Source organism: Lonchura striata, chromosome Z (genome assembly GCF_046129695.1).
Source record: "Lonchura striata isolate bLonStr1 chromosome Z, bLonStr1.mat, whole genome shotgun sequence".
NCBI lineage: Eukaryota > Metazoa > Chordata > Aves > Passeriformes > Estrildidae > Lonchura > Lonchura striata.
Window position 1 is genome coordinate 46,957,888 of NC_134642.1, and position 22,080 is coordinate 46,979,967.

Sequence of the window (22,080 nt, forward strand, 5' to 3'; positions counted from 1 at the left end):
TAGTTCATAGTATCATAGAATGGCCTGGGTAGGAAAGGACCTTAAAGACAGCCGAGTCCCAAGTCCCTGACATGGGCAGGGACATTTTCCCCTAGACCAGGTTGCTCCAAACCCTATCCAAGCTGCCCTTGTACACTTTCAGGGATGGGAGATCTTGTGCTTCACCCCCTCCACAGTGAACAATTTCCCCCGAACATCTAACTCTAAACTTTCCCTCTCTCAGTATGAAGTCATTCTCCATTATCATCTCACTCCAGGCTCTTGTAAATAGTCCCTTTCCAGCTCTCTTGAAGGCTCTGGAAGACCAAATTAAGTAGTTCCAAAGCCTTCTCTATTCCAGGCATGTATGCACATCTAACAAAAACTTAAAATTATCTAAACTTTTCCAAAAACTTATTTTCTGTGGTCATTTCCAGTTGTGATAGGTGCTGGGATGCAAGCAGATGAGATCCATAACTCCAGAGAGTTCAGAACCACCTTCTCTCAGTAGCACAGTTCGCATCTCCCAACAGATCACAAGACATAAAATTGCCACTGGCACAAAGCCCTCCTTAGAATGTTTTATGCCCAAAACCCAAGCTCATTTTAGTGCCCAGGAGTAAAAATAATATCTGTTTTCCAAAGAGGAGTCTTTGTTAATTCTGACTTGGAATATTAATCAAAGCCTCACTTGAGGAAGATCAGTGGGTACAGAGTGCACACAAGGTGATTCTGCAACTGATGATTGTCTACAAAGCCACCACTGCAGTTCTGTACAGAGCCCAGGGACAGAGCTGGCCACAACACAATACTTGCTCTCCTCCACTGCTGCTAAACTGCATTAAACAGAGCTTAGCAATGAACTCAGCATGTCCTGTGTAACCCTTTGCAGCAGTCACTGAAGGAACATGATCACAGCCACAGTGTGATAAATATAACGCAATAAATCCAATGGCACACATCAAAGGAAGTGATGAGCAGCTTCCATATCTATTTACAAATCAACAGGGGCTGCATCCCCCTTCCATCACCATTGGAGGCAACATGTTAACAAAAACATGCATTTTTAAAATAGCTTTCTTCATGTTATGATTTTCACACTGCTAAGATCACTTAAAGTCCAGCTTGACCCATTTTGCAAGAAGGACAAAGCAGCAGAGAATCACAGAGCTCCTCACATCAGAAAAGCCTTCTAAAATCATTGAGTCAAACAATCCCCTGACACTGCCAAGCCCACCAGCAGCCAATGTCCCCAAGTGCCATATCCACATGGTTTTTTTGAATGCTTCAAGACATGGCAGTTCCACCACTTACTGATAGTATGCATAATAATATCCATAATATCTGTATCTGAAATTTGGTAGGGAAAATTAAAAGGAAGAATGAAAAGAAAAATAGAGAATTTTACCACATTAGAAAGGGAAGCTTGAAGCTCTCCTGAGACATCAGCATATTGCTGTGACATGGGACAGGAAGGAGCTTTCCACCATCTGTCACGCCCCGTGCATATCTGGGCCTGGACTCATCAAAGTAGCAGCTACTGATTCAGCCAGAGGGAAGACACATTTATTGGCATGAAAGCACGTTTGGAAAGAGAAACATTTTCTTTCTTCCTACCAACACAGAGATATCCATACCTTTGGCCGGAGTCACCCAGAAAACAGATACATTTGTTTCCCTCCTTCAAAATTCTGTGGCCACAAAATTGAATGGGAGGATAAATAATCATGCCAGTCTCACTCTTCCCTATCACAGACAAGATCTGAGATATGAAGAGAAATGTTTGGAAAAAAAAAAAAAAAAAAGAGGTAAATTCCTCTAAAGAGCTTGTCTCTGAAAGAGACCTTAACCTCAGGCATCTGTCAACTGTAGAAGCTTTAATGATGGTTCGGGCAACCCAGGAGCTGTGTTAACACTCTCTGGATAACTACTGCTCTTTAAAGCCATTGATTCCTCTGATTAAATGTTTTTTACGTAATGGGCCATTTGCACTGTTATTGGCAGCTCAAGACCATAGAATGATTTGAGTTGGAAGGGACAATAAAGCTCATCCAGTTCCACCCCTGCCATGGGCAGGCATAGCTTCCACTATCCCAGGGTGCTCCAAGCCCTGTCCAGCCTGGCCTTGGACACTGCCAGGGATCCAGGGGCAGCCACAGCTGCTCTGGAAAACAAGTGTCAGGGCCTCACCACACTGACAGGGAATAATTTCTGCCTTACATTCAGTCAAACCTACCCTAAGTTTAAAGCCATTCTCCCTCATCATGTGACTACAGCCCTTGGTAAAAAACCTCTCTACATCATTCTTTTAAGTCCCCTGTAAACATTGAAAAGGTCTCCTTGTAGCTTTCCTTACTTTACTGTAGAAATAACTTTGCAAACACTTATTAATAAATAACCAATATCATTAACACCATGATCCCCATACACAGGAATGGACAGCAGCTGCTATTTAGTTAAAAATGCCTGCTATCTCTGCTTTAATTTTCTCAGATACAGCATCACTCAGTCACTTGATATATTTTGTTGTTCTGTCCCCAGGATCTGGATTTGTCTTGTTCTTCAATCATCGATTGAACTTGATGGGGGGATCCCTTCTTTTGTTTGCTAATACAATAAGATAAAAAGGACCTCAGATGACAGAGACAGCATTAACTTCCTGCTTATAAAACATTTATAACATCTCTCTTTTCTTTTTTACAGCAAAAGGAATCACAGCTTGTGGACTGAAATATGTCTTTACTGAATATTTGCCAGCACCAAAGGCAGCTGACATCCCCAAAGTTTCTGGGAGGCTTTTGCAGAGGTCACACAATTCTCCAGAGCCTGACCAACAGCAGCCATTTCACTCAATGGTCCTTTGGGAGAAAAGAGGCAGCAGCCTCCAAAAAAGTCACACAAATTCAAATTTATTCAAAATAAATTTGCCTTTTTAAATTCAAATTAGTAAGAACAGCAGTATGATGCACAGCAAAGGGAATAGCTGAAACCCTGTCCAACCCGACCTTGGATATTTCCAGGGATAGGGCAGCCACAGCTTCTTTGGGCAACCTGTGCCAGGGCCTCACCTGCTCTCAGAGCCAAGAATTTCTTCCCAATATCTAATATCAGAAGACCATGAAGAAATTATTACAAATGTTTGCTGTAGCTTCTGTCTTTCAAAAGTGCAAATTATTATTGCTCAACCATATAAAAAAATGTAGTACGAGGTGGAACAGCCTCCCTACCCCTCAGGGGACATCACAAATGGAGCAGGTTTTGTGCATGGCCTAAATACAGCATATCTGTGAGGGACTCATTTCTCTGCACCAGAAGAACGGAACAATTTTTTGCCTCCTCTTCTCAGAGGTATGGAACAATTTTTCTTGTCCCAGCCATTTGGCACCACAACAGAAACCCCCAGATGTAGTTAACCAAGGGCCACACACCAGCAGTGTGGAGTGCTTTACTACTCCTCAGGCACACCCAGTTCTCCCAGTTGCCACACAAAACACGCTATGACTCTCGTTAACTGATGGGAAAACAACAGTGATGAGAGGTGAAGTGTCTTGTCCCAGGCACACCTGGATCCAGTTGCTGGTTGCTGGTACCAGCCCTCAGCATCCATGACCTCTTTGCTGCTCACCTCCCTGACAAGGAGATAACCTTGCTGTGTTTGGGAATGTCCTCCTACCTGTCAAGGCTTTTTCTTTTAATCATGGAGCTACACCATGTCCTCTCCTGAAACTGAGTCACCTGAAGCCTTAAGTCACAGAATCACAGAACATTTTAGGCTGGAAAAGCCCTCCAAGACTATCGAGTCTAACCATACCCTAGCACTGCCAATGCCACTGCTGACCCATGTCCACAAGTGACATATTCATATGGCTTTTAAATCCTTCCATGGATTGGAGATTGCAGCACTGCCCTTGGCACTCTATGCCAGGGATTCATAAGCCTTTCCATGAAGAAATTTTTACTAATGTCCAATCCAAACCTTCTCTGATGCACCTTTGGACACAGCTCACCATGCATTGAACCAAAGTACAGTCTGCTTGTGAAACAAGTGGACAGTTCATTGTAACAACACAGTGCTAAAGTTTAGAGTCTAATATTGATATTTCCCCACCGATTTGGATACTTTAAAACAGACAGAGGTCTTGTGTGACAGACCTCCTGCTTCTACATCAATCCTAATTGTTCCACCCCTCTGGTTGCTGAAATACCCAGCATGTTCCTGCTGCTTCTGCTTGATCGGGACCATGCACCTCTGCCATGGATCCTGCTTACACAGGGGGAGCCTGCTGATTGCAGCTTCTGCACAGACCCACAATGCAAATATTAATTAGGAGAATGTAATTACAGCAGTACCACACACACGGCAAAGCAGCTTTGTAAACAGAAAAGTTCACATGGACACAATCTGTCAGTGACACCTCAAACAGTTAACATACTTATTTAACAAAAATATGACCCACATAGGAGTAACCAGTGCCTGCACCCCAGCAAAGGCATTTGCAGGGCCAACAGTGACTACTCAAGAGGGGAGATGGGGAAAGATGGAGCTGACCTTTTTTTTTGTTGTATTCATCTTCTGTGGCATTGGAGGAGTCTGAATGATAGTCTCGAAGCTCCTTTTCATACATCTCCAAAAAATTCTCATCTATCTTTCCTTTCTTGGACTTGTCACCCTTCTTCTTTTTCTTGTCTTTGCTTTTTTTGCCTTTTTTCTTCTTTTTCTTTTTGCGCTCATAGTCATCTTCCTCCTCACTGCTATACTCTCTTCTTTTGGTTTTTTTCTTTTTCTTTTTCTTCACTTCCCCATCAATCTCTGAATCCTCAGACTTTGATTTCTTTTTGCTTTTTTTCTCCTGGCTTTTATCTTCTCCATCTTCCTCAGCTACCTCTTCCACTGCCTCCTCTTCTTCTTCCTCCTCCTCTTCTGTTTTGTTCTTTTCAGTCTTTTCTTTCATGTCATTGTTTTTCACCCCAACCCTTTTAACAGTGCTCTGGGATTGCCTTAATCTTCTGCCACCCTTCCAGCTGTCAAAGTCCTTCAGTTCTCCTCTCCCTGCCTGAGTCTGGGCTGCCCTTGTTCCACAATGTCCTTCCTCCCCACTGGTTCAACGCAGATCTGTCCCAGAGACCCTTCCTAAGCCCCCTCTCTTTCTGCCTCTTCCTGCCTTCCTTCACCTCCCTGACTGAGGCCCTTTCCTTTCTCTTCTGCCTCTCCTTGTCTTTGGGGTTTCTCACCTTTTCCTTACTATTATTTATTCATTGGTGTGTGCTGAGAACTTTCTCCTCTTTTATCAGAGCTGTCTCAGCCTCTTCTTAGGGTCAGCTGACAATCTGGGTCTAGGGTATCAGGATGTGCCAATCAAGGTTGTAACTCCCTGGAAAATTGGTCAGATGAGGTCACATGGTCAAGTTGCTTCTTGTCCTTCATATGCCAGCCCAGGGAAGGGAAAACAAAGACATTTCTCCTCCTCATGGCATGTAGCAGCTTCAGAAACCTCATGAAAAATTACTTAGTGGTGCCCAGTCATGTGGTTATAAGACAGATGGGCAGGTGAAAAAGGAGACCCACCAAGCAACCATATCTCACTAGACTGTATTTCCCCTCCATTATTCATTGTGTCAGGATCACCTTACTGATAACAGTGGTCTCAACTTTACATGGACTTTTTTTCCTTTTGACCATCCAGGCCAGTGACCAGAAAAGACAAACATTCCCAGAACCCCTCCCTGGAGATGTCATGGCAGCAACAATTTACTCCTACGACCAGTTCCTCCAGCCTGTTACTGTGCTGTACCTACCACCAGAACCTCCAAATACTGAGAATGAATAAAGACAACAGTCAGAAGAAGCCACTCAGTGTGCTGTATACTAGGGGCCCAGATAATTGTCTGTGTTGGCCAACCAAATGGAAGAAAAACTTAGATTAATAACTCAGTACAAGCACAAATATGCCCATCTAACTGCTTCCAGGGTCAAATATTGAGGGCAGATACGAGAGGGACAGGGAAAATAAATGATGTAACAGCACAGCACTGCAGCATAAACTGTGCCCAACACCCCACTTATGCCTTCGGTTCCAGCAGGCTCTCATGGCAGGTAAAGGAAGGACAAACACCATGAGATTGGATCAATCTCATCTGCAGTCAGGAGCTATGATTTAAATTCTGACAGAATGAGAACAGAAAAGAAGAAAAATAATATCTTATTTTTTTCTTCAAAGGTGCTGTTATGGGCTTTATCACAGAAAATTAAGCTTAATAAAAAAGCTGTGGTTTAGAAAAAACATACAGAATTTCTCCAGTGGAGATGGAGTGTACATAAAGCAAGCAGGGCAGCCTGCCTTTAAATCCCAGTAATGGAAGAGCTGGATTTACGGCAGGGCTGTAGGATGATGATGCAGAACCTCCTGCACCACCTACTCTCTTTGTGGGATAACTCAGTCCTCAGCTTCCACAAGTGATAAATTAAATGTGATATGCTTGATGGTGTGCTGCTCAGGTTAATGATATACTATCAGTAAGTCAGAGGTTTCATCCATGATGGGTCTTTCATGTACATAATTTAAAACTTTTAAACTTTCATGTACATCATGAAGCTGGGGGTTTGCGTGACCCAGCTTGAAGGAGAGGACGGCAGGAAGGTTGGGTTATCAGGAGCACAAGGAACAGATGTTTTGATGGCAGGATGTGCAGCCCACACAGGGTGGCAGTGTCACTGCCCTGGGAAGAAGTGGGTGGAGAGCACCAGGCCTAGAGGCTGCACGGTTGGTGTAGGTCTGTTCCCCACTCCTTAGCAGTTCTTTGGCATCAGTCTCCAACAATTTAAAGTGGATAATATTTTAGAGAGCACTGTCTTTTTAATGGTCTCTGTTTCCTGAGTGAAATTCTTTCTGTTAAGGGTCATAAAGTGGATTATTCAGGGAGAGCTTCCAAGTAGGTTAAAGCACAGGTTCAGGATGACACATGAGAATGACTTTTCCAGGCTCCTAAAACCATAAAGAAAATGAAATAATCATTGTTGTCCCTTATAATACAGCTTCAACTTGCCAAACTCCCAGGATATCATCACCACAGGAGCTGCATTGTGCCTGAAATACCCTGATTATTCCCAGGTCCTTATTTTCTGGGAAGCAGCAGAAAGCCAGATAGTGTATCTCCGCATGTCACTTCTGAGAGCAGGCATGGAACAATTATCTCAGCAGGCACCAAGGGCACACTGCTCCAAAGGCACCATCCAGGCACGTGGATGGTGCCATACCAAGGATCCCAGGGATCCTGCAGAGATATTTGATGATGCAGCACATTTTTCCAGACAGGTGCTTTGCAGCTCAGTGTATTCCTAGCTGTTACCTTTCCCTTCTCTGGGACAGCCACCAGCACACAGCAGAAATTGCAGGCATAAATATTTCAGCTGAAATTTGGGAGATGGATTTACATTTTGGATGTGGAAAAGCCAGCCTTCTCTAGCAAGAAGAAATATTAAAAAATTAACACTACAGAATAAAAACACGCCTTCAGAAAAATAAAAAAACACATGTAATCCCTGAGAAAAGCAAGGCTCATATCTTTGTTATGTTTTCAGTAGGTAAACACTTCATCTCGTTGAGTCCCTGGGAGATGCTGCTCCGAACAACACCAGCTCTATGCAGCAAAATGTTGACAGTAGAGTGTCACAGAAGGGTTTGTAAGGGACATTTAAACCTCATCCGATCCCACCCCCTGCCATGGGCAGGGACACCTTCCACTATCCCAGGTTGCTCCAAGCCCTGTCCAACCTGGCCTTGGATAACTGCCAGGGATAGGGCAGCCACAGCTGCTCTGGGCACCCTGTGCCAGTGTTAAACCAATCTCACCAATAAGGATACTACCTGCCTTTGACAGCAGAGCTGTTGAAGTAGGAGAAATGCCTTTTTCTTCTCCTGCGCTGGGAGATTCAGATTTAGGATGCTCTTGGCACCTCTGGGAGGAATCTCAGGCTGGTGCAGCCCCAGAGAGGGACAAAGCCCAACTGCTTTGCAGAAATATTGTAATTAATGCCTCATGAAGGATGATCTGAGGCACTAAAAGCACCCTAGAGTACCCGGACAGTTGTCCCAGGGAGAACCATCTCTCTGAGATAACTCCAGCCTCACACCTCATTTTGTCCTGGTGCAGAGCAGGACTTTAGGTGAAAGCCAGAGATAAATCCCCTCTATCAAACAGGCTAAAGTGATGGGGGAGAAGAGACCCTTACCATGTCTTGATCCAACTTTGCTCCACACTTTCCTTTGTCTGTCATTTCATTTTAATTAAAAAGAAATGTGCCAAGAATGCTCCATCTCGCCTTTGTACTTTTTGTGAATAACAGCTGGGAGAAGAACAATAGGATTTACTGGTGCATAATGATCTACCAGAAAAGCAAGCAAGCTATCAGTGAGAACCATTAGTTACAACTGTCAAAAATATTTATATGGGTTTATATTTAAACTCCACATTCAGCAAGAGATTCTCCCAAATCCTCCTCCGCAAAAGGATACAGGCCAGAACCCAGCACAGCATCATGCTCCAGGAAGACTTTTTGAATTATAACATATTTGGTGGAGAAAAAGAGGTCAAAATTTGTCTTTCTGAGGTCCTGACTCACCTGTGAATATTTTTTTCCTAAGGTGTGGAAACCTGTCCAGTTCTAAACCTGGAATTACCCCATATTAAGTAATTATATGATTAATAACAAAAATTGCTACCTAAATATTAAATAATGCATCAACACACCCTTTCTTTAGCTCATTCTCTTCTCTATTACTCCTGTCTTGCACTGATTACAATAAAATCCAGATGACAGTACCCATGTGCCATGCAACACAGCTGACACATCCCAAAGAAACCGTAGCAACATTTGTTCCACCCTCCTTCCCAAGGCAGATGCAGGGAAGCCTCCCATTTCAGAAGTTATTTTTCAATACATGCTGCTCTACAGTTTTGTGTAGGAAAGATTGTTTTCTCATTTTTCTTACACAGTCTGGGGTGGGGGGGTGGAATTTAAATAAATAGGTAAAATTGATAGATAGATAGATAGATAGATAGATAGATAGATAGATAGATAGATAGATAGATAGATAGAGTCAGTGTTGGCATGTATGGCCAATGTTTTAAGTGCTTCCTTTATGACCAACACAGCCCATGGAGATGAAGGCAAAGAAAGCAGCTGCATGGGGCAGACAGCAAAACTTAGGTCAACTACAGGCAAAGCACTTTCCCAGATATTTTATGAACCAGCTGTTTCAATTTGCTTCCCCTGTGGGTCCCATGGGAGATTCAGGTTGAGGTATAATGTGAATAAAAAAGGCAACTTTGACCTCCAGTTACAAGAGCTTTGGGTAAGTTTGAAGCACTTGATTCTCTGCCAGGGCATCTGAAACACCAGGCACACAGCTTCAGATTTCTTTTTTTTATTTTCTGTGAATATTCTTGGTATTAAAGCAGGCTCTAACCCCATCTCTGCATAGTTTCTTGAAAGTACTCCCTGCAGCCCAGCAAACCAAATACTTATTATATATATACTCTCAGAGTCCGCCTCCTTTGGAAAACGAATTTGTTTGCCACCATAAAAATAAATACCAAAGGATTCCTTTAGTTGAGACATTTCATTTCTCTGCCACACCCATGAGTGATGCAGGAGGTTGCCCCAGGCTGGGCAGAGGAGATGCTATGGGAGCTGCTGGCCAGTGTTGAAGCACAGTCATGGCAGATTTAATCAAACCTCCCAGCGCCTACCCTCAGCTTGGCTTTTTCTTTGACCCCACGTGGCTACTTGCTACCTTTCCCTTTTGTTGTTGTTGTTGTCGTCGTTGTTGTTGTTTTTTTTACTCAAATAAAGAAATACGCTTGGGAATCTGGTCTGTGGGATGCAGGGGTACAGAGAGAGGCAGTTTGGGGATGCTGGGGTACAGAGACCATCTCAGGCAGGCTGGAAAGGTTTTAGTACGTCCGTGGATTTTGGTGTGAGCTCGCTGCTTCCAAGCACATGGGCATATCGGCCTCTGCTGGTAGAACGGGATTTAGCTAAGAGAAATATTTTCTGGCAAAACGCAGCAAGGTGTTAAGCGTCCCACAGAGAGCAGCAGCAGTCCCCGGCCCTCGGGTACCGCAAGCATCCATCCGCAGGGAAATGCTGAAATGCAGGGAGTCCTCAAAAACTTCAAGCCAGCAACTACCACAGCCACCTCCAGCTCAGGATTAGGGAAACTGCTTCACTCAAAATTGTAAGAAAAAGCCTTGAAAACAGCAATAAGGCATGAAGGCTCTTAACAGATTTTGCGCAGGGAAAAAAGCCGTGTACATATATGTGTGCCATATCGTTCAAGAACAGGTGATTGAAGTTAGGATCTTAAATCCACTTCACCATAGGTGTTTGTTTGACTTCTCCACAGCACAGAACTGTCTCCCACCACCTGAACAAACAGACATCACAACATAGACCCCACTGGTACCTTGGGCAGCCCCTGGATCTCCCCTACACTCCCACAGAGCCACACAGGCAATAAATGTTACCTGTCCAGCTCCAGGTGCCAGAGCAGCTGCAGGAGCACAGAGCTCAATGTAGCCTCCACAAATTGAACCAGGATAGGTTTAGACTGGATTTAGATTGGGTATTAGAAAGAAATTCCTTACTGTGGCTGCCCCATCCCTGGAAGCGTCCCAGGCCAGGTTGGCCACGTCTTGGAGCAACCTGGGATAGTGGCAGGTGTCTCTGACTTCCAGTTGAATGGGATCAGCTTTAAGGTCCCTCCCAACCCAAATTATTCCATTTATGATTTTATGATTTCCCACAGGTCTTCCCTCTGATGAGACTTCCAATAGAAACAAGGAGTATGATGCCCTCATCTGCTTTTCCCTGGACCTGCTGTGCCTTCAGTTTGAAGGCTTCTTTCAGAAATGCAGGATCTGCTCATGTTGCCCACAGCTGGCAAGTTATACATGCAGTAATACACTAATTTTTATTCACAATCTTAAATTATTTTAGAAGACACAAGTCTGGAAAAAAGCATTTTAATGCAGTTAGTGTGAACCTGAACCCTCAAAAGAGCAAGTCTGATGAAAGAGATGTTGTTTGGTTGTTTTTTGTTTTTTTTTTAAATAAGAAGATCAGGAATTTCATGTGTACACAGGTAAAACTCCAGTGCATGAGGGAAAAAAGTATCAGCTAAACAGCTTAAAGGACATTATTTAAACCAGCTGTGCAGGCAGCTCTAGCTAAAGCATTAGCTACAATTACTGGTATTGCACCTGGCTTCCTACTGAAGAGAGTTTTTCCTTAAAGACTGACAGATCCACTCAGGCTGAGTCCAAGAGAATAGGAGACTGAGCCCCAAGATGGCAATTCATCTTTTCCTTCTGATGATAATATAGGTTATCCCAGCCACCGAACATGGGAAGAGTTATTCTGAGCACCTTCTGTACCAAGTACTTGAGCATCCCACCCGTGAGTCTCCACTGTTTTGCACAGGGTTATTTTAAGTTTCCCCCAGGGGGGATAAACCTACCTCCTTGCCTGCTAAAACTTTCTGATGTGGCTATTCTGCCAGAAGACTACACAATCCAGTGTTTCCTGAGAAGACCATGACTCACATCAGCTTTAAGTGTTTAAAAGGACACTGATCTTTCCCAGCAAAAAAAAAAAAAAACCACAGGTCTCAATGAGAGGCAGCAGCAGAAGTGGCAGGGATGCCAGGAGCAAAACAGCTATCTCCAGGCACTGCAGCAGGGGTAAACAAACCCAAGAGCTCTGTTTTGTGAGGTATTGACCACGGTGAGATTTTAAGCATGACTTGGACCACTGACATCACTGGGACTAATCAATGCTGAAGCATCATGTGACTGGGAGCAGGTCAAGCAATCCCGAGGATTCTGCTTCTCTCCCAGGGACGTGCAGCATGTCCCTGCTGCCTGCACTTGGGGGGTTGCTCCTCGCGGCAGAGCCATATCCATCTATATGTAGGATTGCCACTTCCACTGGGGAAAGGAGATTTGAAGTGAAAATAGGAGAGAGGGTCTCAGGTTCACACTTTCCTGGCAAATTCCTAGCAATGGACTAGGCTGCATTTCCACCTATCTTCTCACTGTGTCATGATCAGCACATCTTTGCTACACTGATCTACCACCTGCAGAGTTAATCATTCTTTTCATTAACCTGCATGCTCTTGGGACTAGATCTTCCAGAAAAAAAAAACCAAAAAAAAAAACCCCCACACACAAAAAAAGCCCACTATAAAACAACTTATGAGCCAAAGGGCATGTTTAGAAAGCACCCATGTGGGCAAGTCTCCTGCAAATTGACTGACCTGCTCCCACCTGAGCAGTCTGCTCACAGGCAGGCCAGGAAAGAGATTCTCCCTTGGATTAAGAATAAATACACCTCCTCCTTTGAAAAGCATATTAATTAATGGCATTCATTAGGGAGATAGCCAGGAAACCAGATAATTTAATTTCTCAAGTACACAATGTCAGGAAAGATAATGGGCCCAAAGCCAGCACTGCCAACAAGGTGAAACCTCTTTCATTTATTATCTGAGAGGTGGGGAAGTCAAGCATGAACGTCAGAGTGCCAATAGAGAAACCAGATACACTAAGCAAGTACTAAATTATCCAAATGAGTCTATTATATCTATTGCTGTCATGCACTGCCTGAGGGAGATGGGAAAGCTCTCCCAGCAGAGCAGGGATGCCACAGGCCAGTGCTCACCTGCACGTGAGAAGCTTTGTTGAGCTGGGGACCACACAGATAGACAAAAGTTATAGAGGAGAAAAAGAAAAACCTTCCAGGCAGCAGTTTGCTACTGGAAATCACGACCATGCCCTTACACAAATAGGGCATCCAGCTCTGTGGACCCTCAGCATGGGAATGACATGAACTTACTGAAGCATGTGAACATGACAGAGGAAGCCCCAAAAATGCCCCAAGGGCTGGAGCACCTCTGTTCTGGAAACATAAAGCTGAGGGTGATCCTGCTGGGAGAAGAGAAAGCTCCAGAAGAGCTCTTGTTTTCTTCAAGCATCCCATAGAACTTAAAGACAAACCAACACAACAGAAAGTAGCACAGCCCAAAAGCTTTTCCACTCATTGAAAAGGGTGAAAAGGGCTTGAGCTGGGTGGAGACAGTGGATTTATGACAGCCACTTGCCCAAGTTGATTTAACAAATCTGGGTCAGAAATAAGAGCAAATGTGTCCCATCTCCCCCCTGCTTCCTTGGCGCAAGGGTCGACCTTCTTCACTTGGGCTGTCATAGCCTTTCCTTTCCAGGGACCAAGCAGCAGTCAGGGAAGCAAGACTACCTCAAAGCAGGCAAGTTCATGGTAGCTCCCCTTCCTTATCCATCCCTAAAGAAATGCAAATGTATTTTTTCTGTACTCTAAATGATAAGCCACCTCAGTACATTAATTTCTCTACCATCCTTATAGTGCACCACTAAGTTCTTCTAATTCATAAAAAGGACTGTACTCCAACAGTCTATCTGATCTGGGGAACGTATTCTTTCCTTTAGGACAGGTTTGAAATTACTTTTGGATGTATCTAAACCCTTTAAGATTGGAATTCAAGTAATTTCACTGAAACCATGTTTGATTTCTCTATCCAGAAAGAAAAACCCTATCCTGCACATATCTCCAAGGGAAAGTGTTCCTGTTCTCTGAAACGGCATTAAGATTTAATACAAACAACACAGTAATTTAACCTTTTAAAATTCAATAATGTCTCCTCTGATTTGACACACAGTGAAGCTGATTGCAGAATTACTATTAACTATAAAAATTTGGCTGCAAGCTTCCTGACAAATTCAAAATTACATCCAAATCACACAACATAATTTATTATGATGTAAGCTGTTATACATTAAATTAAAACCAAAGCTTGCAGATGTTTCTACAGCTCTATTTACTTAAAAGTTACACAACTAAAGAACACCATTTAATTTTTTTTTTTTAATTTTTGACCTTTTCACAGTCTTCTGAATCTAAGTACACTGAATATTTAATGCAAACATGGAATCATAGAGTCATTAATTTTGGAAAAGTCTCCAAGATCATTGAGTACAGCCATTAAACAGTGTGATCCCAATGAGAATTTAGTGCTGCCAAGAGAAGCCATGGTCACTGTTGGTATTTGACAGCAGAAGTGCTTTCAAAGTTCAGACCCATAACTGATGTAATGGCAGTAAATATGCAAATCCTGATGAGTGTCCTCCAGATTCAATAGAGTTAAACTTTGAAGAGATGTCATAGAATCCTGGAACAGTTTGGGTTGGGAAGCACCTTAAAGCTCATCCAACTTTTGTGGGGAAGAACACATTTCACTATCCCAGGTTGCTCCAAGCCCTGTCCAACCTGGCCCTGGACATTGTCAGGGATCCAGGGGCAGCCACAGCTTTTGTGGACAAACCTCTCCGATTCCTCTATCAGATCCATGTGTTGGAGACCAGAGGAGCAGCAATGATTAAGGCCTGTGGTCCCCAGCGTGCTGTTGAATCCACAGAAATTTGCAGAAAACTTCCCAATCCTGCAAGTCATCCTTGCGCTGCTCACTTAAAGAGAAAGATCTAATTCAATAACCCCAGAAGGCTCAAACACTCAGCTCTTCAGATGCTGCCAAATTATCTCTGAAACTGTTATATTGATTTCCTATCCCATGTGCCCACAGCCTCCTCAAAACTTGCCAAAATATTCCTCAGCCTCCCTGGCTGCCCGACCCTTCTCTCCCATGTGATGGAGCAGCTGCATGGACAGAAACTTCCTGGCAGCAATGCCCAGACATATCTGTGGTCCACACCTTAAATACTTTCCATGCTGCAAATGTTGTTTTAGATTTTAAGATGGTCATTAACAGCATAGCCCCAGCCAGAGAAGCCACTCTTCCAGGATAATAGAGGGAAAATTGCCTTTATTTGTAATTTCATGGTTAGTCTGCAGTGGCATTAGTGCTCCCAGCTGGGACTGGGTCCCTGCTCTGCTGAACAGTGCAGAAACCACACTGAGAAGTAAAGTCCTCACCCCAAAGGATCTGTGTTAGTCAAGAGGGACACAAGACTAATAGGAAGAGGGCAGGAGCAAGGCCACCAGGTCAGCACAGCAGAGCTGGGGACACCTCCTGACACCATCACATGTCCCACATCAGCAATCATTGAGTCAGCAGCAGCAGCATGCACTAGAACCCCAAAGATTTGGGTGTTGAGCAAAATGCACCAGCCATCGATGAACCACAGCTGCAAAGCTTATACATTAGGCATCAGAAGATGGAGAGCTGAGAACAGGGGCAGAGGTGCTTGGGCTTTATTTCCTTTCAAAATAAAACTTATAAAATGTAAAAATAAGAAAACAACAACAATAAAAACCACACACACATACAAACCCTGAACAGGCAAACAAAAAACCCCAATAAAGTTTTGCAATCCTCTGCAAACATTGTGTTCTCTTAGTTTTCACCTTTTCTAACACTAATAATTCCCAGAAAGCTTAAAACAAGGCAGAATTTCCAGGAACTGATGTTAGGAAGGAAACAAAAAACCACTTCTGCACTTCTTTTACAGACTGGAAATGCTATGAATCCTACAAGCCCAATCCAAACTCCAATATGATTTCAAGTGGTACCTGTGAGTCTGCTTAAACACAGAGAGGCTGAATGGGTTTATTTCTCTTTTAATTCACACCAAATCTCTGAGTCATCCTGGTAGCATTGTCTATCTTTCATCATACCATCCTCAGCCACCCAATGCTCCTTATCTTAAAGAGCAGCATGCAGACTACTCTAAAGAGGTACTGAAAGCCAACTTCTGGCCAAACTTTCTTCTTTCTGATATTTGTTCACCTCTTTTCTTCTATCAGCAGAAATTTATCACCTTTTTTTTTTTTTTTTTTTTTTCCTAAGAGAATTAGTTTAAAAGATTTCTGCCAAAGGGGATTAGAGATGTTGTTACAAGCTGCTAAGAAACAAGAGTGCAAGTGTATGCACGTGTTTCTGGGAAAGGATAAAAGTAGAATAACTGCAGCTGAACTTGCTCAGATAACAGTAAAAAAACACAAAACTTTCTATTAAGCTGACATAAAATATAGAAAAGCTGTCAGAGTTACAAGGATCTGGACCTAACCCAAGAAACAGCAATACTGCTTCTCTGTCCATGCCATGGATTTACTCTCAGGCTGTCAGACTTGATCTAGTTATTTCCAGCAGGACTCACTGTTTCCTACACTTTATCTGAATATGGCTGTAAGTAGCTGTGCACATGCAAATAAAGCGCCCTAAATGCACAACACCAGCTCCCTCCCTAGGTACCCTTAGCTCCTTTCCCCAGCTCCCTCTGTTATTTTTCCATAGGTGACTCCAGCACAGCTGCACAATGCTCTCCCTCCTGTGATAGTGGGTAAGAAGCAAACCCTCAGGTCACAAAATCTCAGGATGGTTTGGGTGGGAACATGGGCCATGGTCAGGGACACCTTCCACTATCCCAGGTTGCTCCAAACCCTGTCCAACCTGACTTTGGACATTCCCAGGGGTGGGGCAGCTTCTTTGGGCAACCTGTGTCAGTGTTTCAACACTTCAAGACAAAACCTGCCTGACCTCCTGCAAAACCACCAATAAATTCTGTTACAGCCCAGGTGAAGGGCAAACCAAGTTTAACACCTACTCACACTTCCCATGGTAAACAGCTGTATTTTAGTCTGCTGATCATCCTGAGATTGGTGAGACTGGATGGCAACGCTGATACCGTAGGTGAATGTTGGGGTTTTAGAAACAAGGCTTCCAATACTGGAGAATTCAGCACAATTACAATAAAGGTTTACCACCTCCCCAGCAATTATCTCCTGGATTCAGCTTCCAACAACATCTTTTGCATTGGCATGTGCCCAATTGAAGCCAGACTTGTTTTGGGTGCCCAGGCAGGCACTGGCACAGAGACTACACTGATGTAAACCCAGATGTTTGATTTTGCTGTTTTCAGGGATATTTCCAAGCCTTTCACCATTATTGTTTGAACACTTATTTCCACAGGTACAGCTCCCACCACAGTAGGAGTTGGTGGTTAACTTGCTTTCACACTTTTAGACATGCTTTTTATGTCACTGCATGTACTGACAGATCAGCAGAGAGATTTTCTTTTTCATTTTGTAAAATGTAGACCAAGATCCGAAACCAGCTAACTCAAACCCCAATGCACCAGAAGGTTTTCACTCCTGAGAAGGATTTGCACCAGCCCTGGAATACCTTACCCACTAAAGCACAAATGCAGAAATCACAGAATCATTCAAGCTGGAAAAGCCCCGCACAATCATCGAGTTCAACCATTCCCCCAGCATTGCCAAGCCCACCACTGACCCATGTCCACAGGTGCCATAGCCACACTTTGGATCCCTTCAAGGATGAGGACTCCACCACTACCCTGGACCATCAATTCCAATACTTAACAACCCTTTCTGTGAACAATTTTTTCATAATATCCAATCTAAACCCCCCCTGGTGCAACTCGAGGCCATTCCCTCTCCTCCTGTCAGGGAGTTGTGGGGAGTGACAAGTGACCCCTCAATCTCTTTTCCCCCAGAGCAAGCTCCTCCCCATTCCTCTGTGTTGTAGCACCAGGCACAGAGCCACCATGAAGCAAACAGGTGATGATTTTTTTTTCCCCACTCCATTAGTTTTCAAATTAGACTTCTGAAATTGCTGTTTCAAGACCAACCCTCAATATCCATCTAAAGTGATCATTGTGATTCTACACAGCTGAACTCCAAAACTAGGAGGAGGATGACAGCCACTTCCCTTTGCTAAGGGAAAAGGACATCATGGCAGGAGCAGGGAGAGCTGGTATAATGTGCAAATATATATGCATACACAGACAGTAAACAAGTATCTGAAGCACTAGGACAAATAGAAAAGAGAAAAGTAATCCAGCCCAGCTAATAATGTCTTTGCAGTAGGACACAGCACATGAAGGACAGACATGAAATATCAAAGCAGACACACAATATAAAGCAGATGAAATAACCTGACACAGAGAAAACCAAAAACCAACAACCAAAAAACCAAAACCAAACAGAAAACCCCAAACAAAACAAACTAATGCCCATATATAAAAGGCACCTTTACAAGAGGACATGTAGAGAAAAATGTTTTTACTGTCTATCTAAAACCTAGGAGACACTTGAGAGCTAATTCCCATTCAGATCTTTGTAGGGAAAGCACTCATGAAATTTCTTTTTATTCCCTTCACAAATAAATTGCGCAAGACCAAATTTCCCAACTCTTACTGTCTTACCTTGAGACGTATTTTGTGCTATTTTCACCAGGGCTAAATAAATGCACCTAAATAAGTTTTTTAGAAAATTTCCTCAGACTTCCTTGGACAAAGGCCAACAGTGCTGACCAGTGTCACTAGAAAAGCAGCCTGTGCAGTCCGCAGGGGCTCTGGACAGAGCTAAGGACAAACCTCCCCATCCTTATCCCTTATCACAACAGGGAACAGTCTCCAAGATTTTTAAAACCCACCTGAAAAATCCCTGCCACAGAGATCAGTAATTAGGACCATGCCTCACTGGGCATCCTCCATTCCCTTCTTGGGTTCAGTCCAGCAGCACACCCAAGACAGGCTTAAAATTAAGCCTCAGACTCTAGGGTCCAAACCAGGGATTTGTGGTGATATTAAAGCTGCTCAAAGAACAGGGAAGTGCTCCAAGTTTCACCCATACATGATCTCCAACACATAAAAGAGAAATCATGTATATATTTGAAAGACCATAATTTCTTTCATGTGATGCTACAAAGCAGAATAATTAAAATATATCATTAATAAAGAGTCTGTAAAAGTGTAACTGCTCTTGGTCTTTTGATAGTATTTACTTTCACACTGCTGCATTTGCAAATAAAAAGAAATAAAGCAGGAAACTCCCCTGACCATTTACCATTTTGCCAGCAAGATTTTCAATACAGCTCAAACCTCATTGCCAGGGTCAGAACATAGAATGGTTTGGGTGGGAAAAGACTTTTAAAGATCATCTGGTCAACAATATCCACCCCCTACCCCAAATCTTCAAGTCTGCATTATTTAATTTAATAATATTAATAAACCTCCTGTCTCATGCTGCAGCAGTCTAACCTATGTCTCCCAACCATACAGATTTGGAGAAGCTTATTATAATCTTAAGCTACCAAGTAATCATTTAAGTTTTTAGTTCCTCATTATTAACTTATGCAAATTCAGCTCCTTTGAGAGTGAAGCTGTGGCAGGGAGTGAACAGAGCACTCCACTGCTCTTAACCCAAATTTATGCATGCTTTTACATTTTACAGGCATCTTCCACCTATGCTAAAAAACAGCTGCACATTTCTGATGTCACCTGTCTTCTCCTGCAGGGTATAACATAAAAATTATATAAGTTTTGAGACTTTGAAAAAAAAAAACAAAAAAAACAAAACAAAACCAACAAAACAAACAACAAAGGGTGCCAGTGTAGCTTCTTACCTGTCTACAAAATATCAGTATTAGGCTCAAAGTAAACAAAAGCTATAATGGCAGTTTGCTGCATCCCTTCAGCCTGAAGGCTTTTTCTCTGCATATTTTTACCTCTCTCTCCTTATAGAGATAAAAGACTCTGAAATTATTTTTTTTCTCTGTGATTACAGCAGGAAAAACAAAATCACATTATAGCTCTGATTATAACTGAATATTGTTTCATCTAATTTTCTGGAGGGAAAGGGGTCTGTGTACTTACAGATTTGGGGGTAATAAAGACAGAAAAGTGAAGACCACTACCCTACCAGCAGACTGTAGCCTCTTCTCCAACCACATGGTGCCCACTCTTGTTCTGAAACTGGTGAGCCAGTTCCCTCCTTCAGGTCCTGGGTGCAGATTCCTAAATGAAGCCACCTGAGAGAGGAAAAAGTTCTTCCTGAGGTGTCAGGTGCCTTCAGCAGAGGAGTTCCACCAGGAAGAGAGTCAGGGTATTTACATGCCAAAGTCAGCTAGAGCCCTGACTGAGTTAATGAGGGCTTTAAAAACATATGAAGCCATCAAGGATCAATTGACCTCTGAGAGATGGTAAGGAGAGGATAACAAATTATTATTAGTAGTAGTAGTAGTTATTATTGTTGTTGTTTTATGTTTATGAAGATAATAATGTGAAGAAGAATAACTGTCCACTAATTCAGCCATTGCAGGTTTACCCAAGAGCTCCTTTCTCCCATTTAATTCACTTTGACTTTCTCCATACAATACAGAGTAGATCCATTTTATCCTCTTGTACAAAGGTGGAGAAAACCTGCAGTTTCTAATTTTCAACATCAAAGAAGAGTCAAATCCCCTTCTCAAGGCACAGACTGGGTTTGTCTGATGGAGTCTATCCTATTTAATTAAGGATATTCAGTCATTAAGATAAATGGACCTTACAATATTTTTGTGCTTTTCAGCATGCAGGCCTCAGCACAAATTCCCTCCCTCTTTCCCAAGCATTTTCTACTTGGGAATAGGAGCAAAGGATGACTGGGAAGAGCTGTACATGATGGCCAGCTTGTACACTTGACCAAAGGGCAGGTCACTGCTGCTTTGTATTAGGAAGAAAATCAGGTCAGTGCAGGAATTCTTAGGAAAAATTGATGAAGAAACCCGGCGTTGAGGACACCATCTGCTGCTCTTCCTCAGGTCACAACTCACCAGCTGCACTTCCTATTGTAAAACAAATAGTTTTCACTGCAATTAAGACATGCATATTTACAGAGCCGCTCTTGTGAAGATCTGGCTACAAAGAAAAGGATATATCACTTGGTCTCTCTGAAAGAGCAACCTTTAAGGTTTAATATTGGATTTTGAAGGCATTAAACTTATCAGCCCTGTCACAGGGGATGTTAGGTGGGGTCTCAAGGTTCTCAAACCTTAGCTGAGGTGGCACTGCCAGCCCACAAGGCAACAAGGACCAGTCACAGGTGTTCACCCTGCAGCACACCATCCCTCAGAGAAATAACTGAATTTAGACACCATTTCAGTTTACCTGCCCCAGTTCTCTGTGCCTGTGTTTAGGTGAGCACATACTGAAGTAGTCTTTGCTTTATTGGCTTTTGTACATTCAAAAGGACAAACCTTGAAATAATGGAGCTAGTTAGTGAATTCAACTGCTTCAGGGAGCTAAGGGAACAAAGGATTGGAGACTTGTTGTGTCAGAAGTTCAAAGCTTATTATTTCCAACATAAATAGTATTTTAAGGAGGTGATGAAAGAGACATACTGAAAGAGTCAGTCCGAGTCAGACTTTGGAGCTAATAAATAACAAGCTATATTGCAACAGGAATTTTGTTAACTGAGAGAACTAACACAAATTCTTTCTCTAATTACTGAGTACTTTTTCAAGGAATGAAAATGTACCAGCTCTCATATATTTGCAAATCTCTTATGGAATAAATTGTGAAATCGAAAATTACTTAATCAGATGAAAAAGGTGTGGGCTGATTCAAGTGTTGGGCAGGGGAAAAGAGTCAAGGAGGTTTGCTGAAAGGTGAATAAATGAGCCAGCTTATCAAATGGAAATCCAGCATGTGTGAAAGATGTTGACTTAATTAAAAAAAAATAGGAATAATCAATATGAAGGAAAAGGTCTTTTCATTCCTTTAGATGCAAATATGCTCCAAGCATATGGAGCAGCTCCAAGCATATGAGACCAGTGCCAGCTTGCCCACCTGATCCTTCTCATCCTGGATTTCCTATCTGGCAGCTGTCCATTGAATTGGGTTGGGTTTTGCTTTTTTAGGTGTTTTTCATATCAGTCTCATTGATTATGATAACAAAAGGAAAAACTGCCACTCAGGCACTGCATTAACATCCATATTAAATAATAAAATTTGTGCTTGTGAAATTTTGATAATTTTTCATGTGGTTTATTTGGCGTGCCTTTGATCTGGCAGCAGTTACATCTCCTGGATATATATTTAACACCAGAGAAAACTCCTCAAAAAGACAGAAAAGCATAAAAACACATGGACTACCCTTAGTCAAACCAGGCAGAGGTATTGGTGGGATGAAGAGGATGTTCCATCACAGAAGGAGTGAGGCCGTTTTCAACTTGAACTGTGGAATTCAGCAAAGAGCAGAGCAACTGTGCC

At 42.8% G+C, this 22,080-nt stretch overlaps 1 protein-coding gene across 1 annotated transcript in view; it reads right to left on the reverse strand.

Annotated features, from left to right (window-relative positions):
- The window catches only part of LOXHD1 (lipoxygenase homology PLAT domains 1), a 164,975-nt gene extending 145,075 nt beyond the window's left edge, over nt 1–19,900 (reverse strand). Inside the window, exon 1 of the mRNA XM_077790176.1 lies at nt 19,751–19,900. Within this exon, the coding sequence (XP_077646302.1) occupies nt 19,751–19,781 (31 nt within the window). The 5' untranslated portion in view covers nt 19,782–19,900. The remainder of the gene's footprint in view (nt 1–19,750) is intronic.
- Between the last annotated feature and the right edge of the window lie 2,180 nt (nt 19,901–22,080).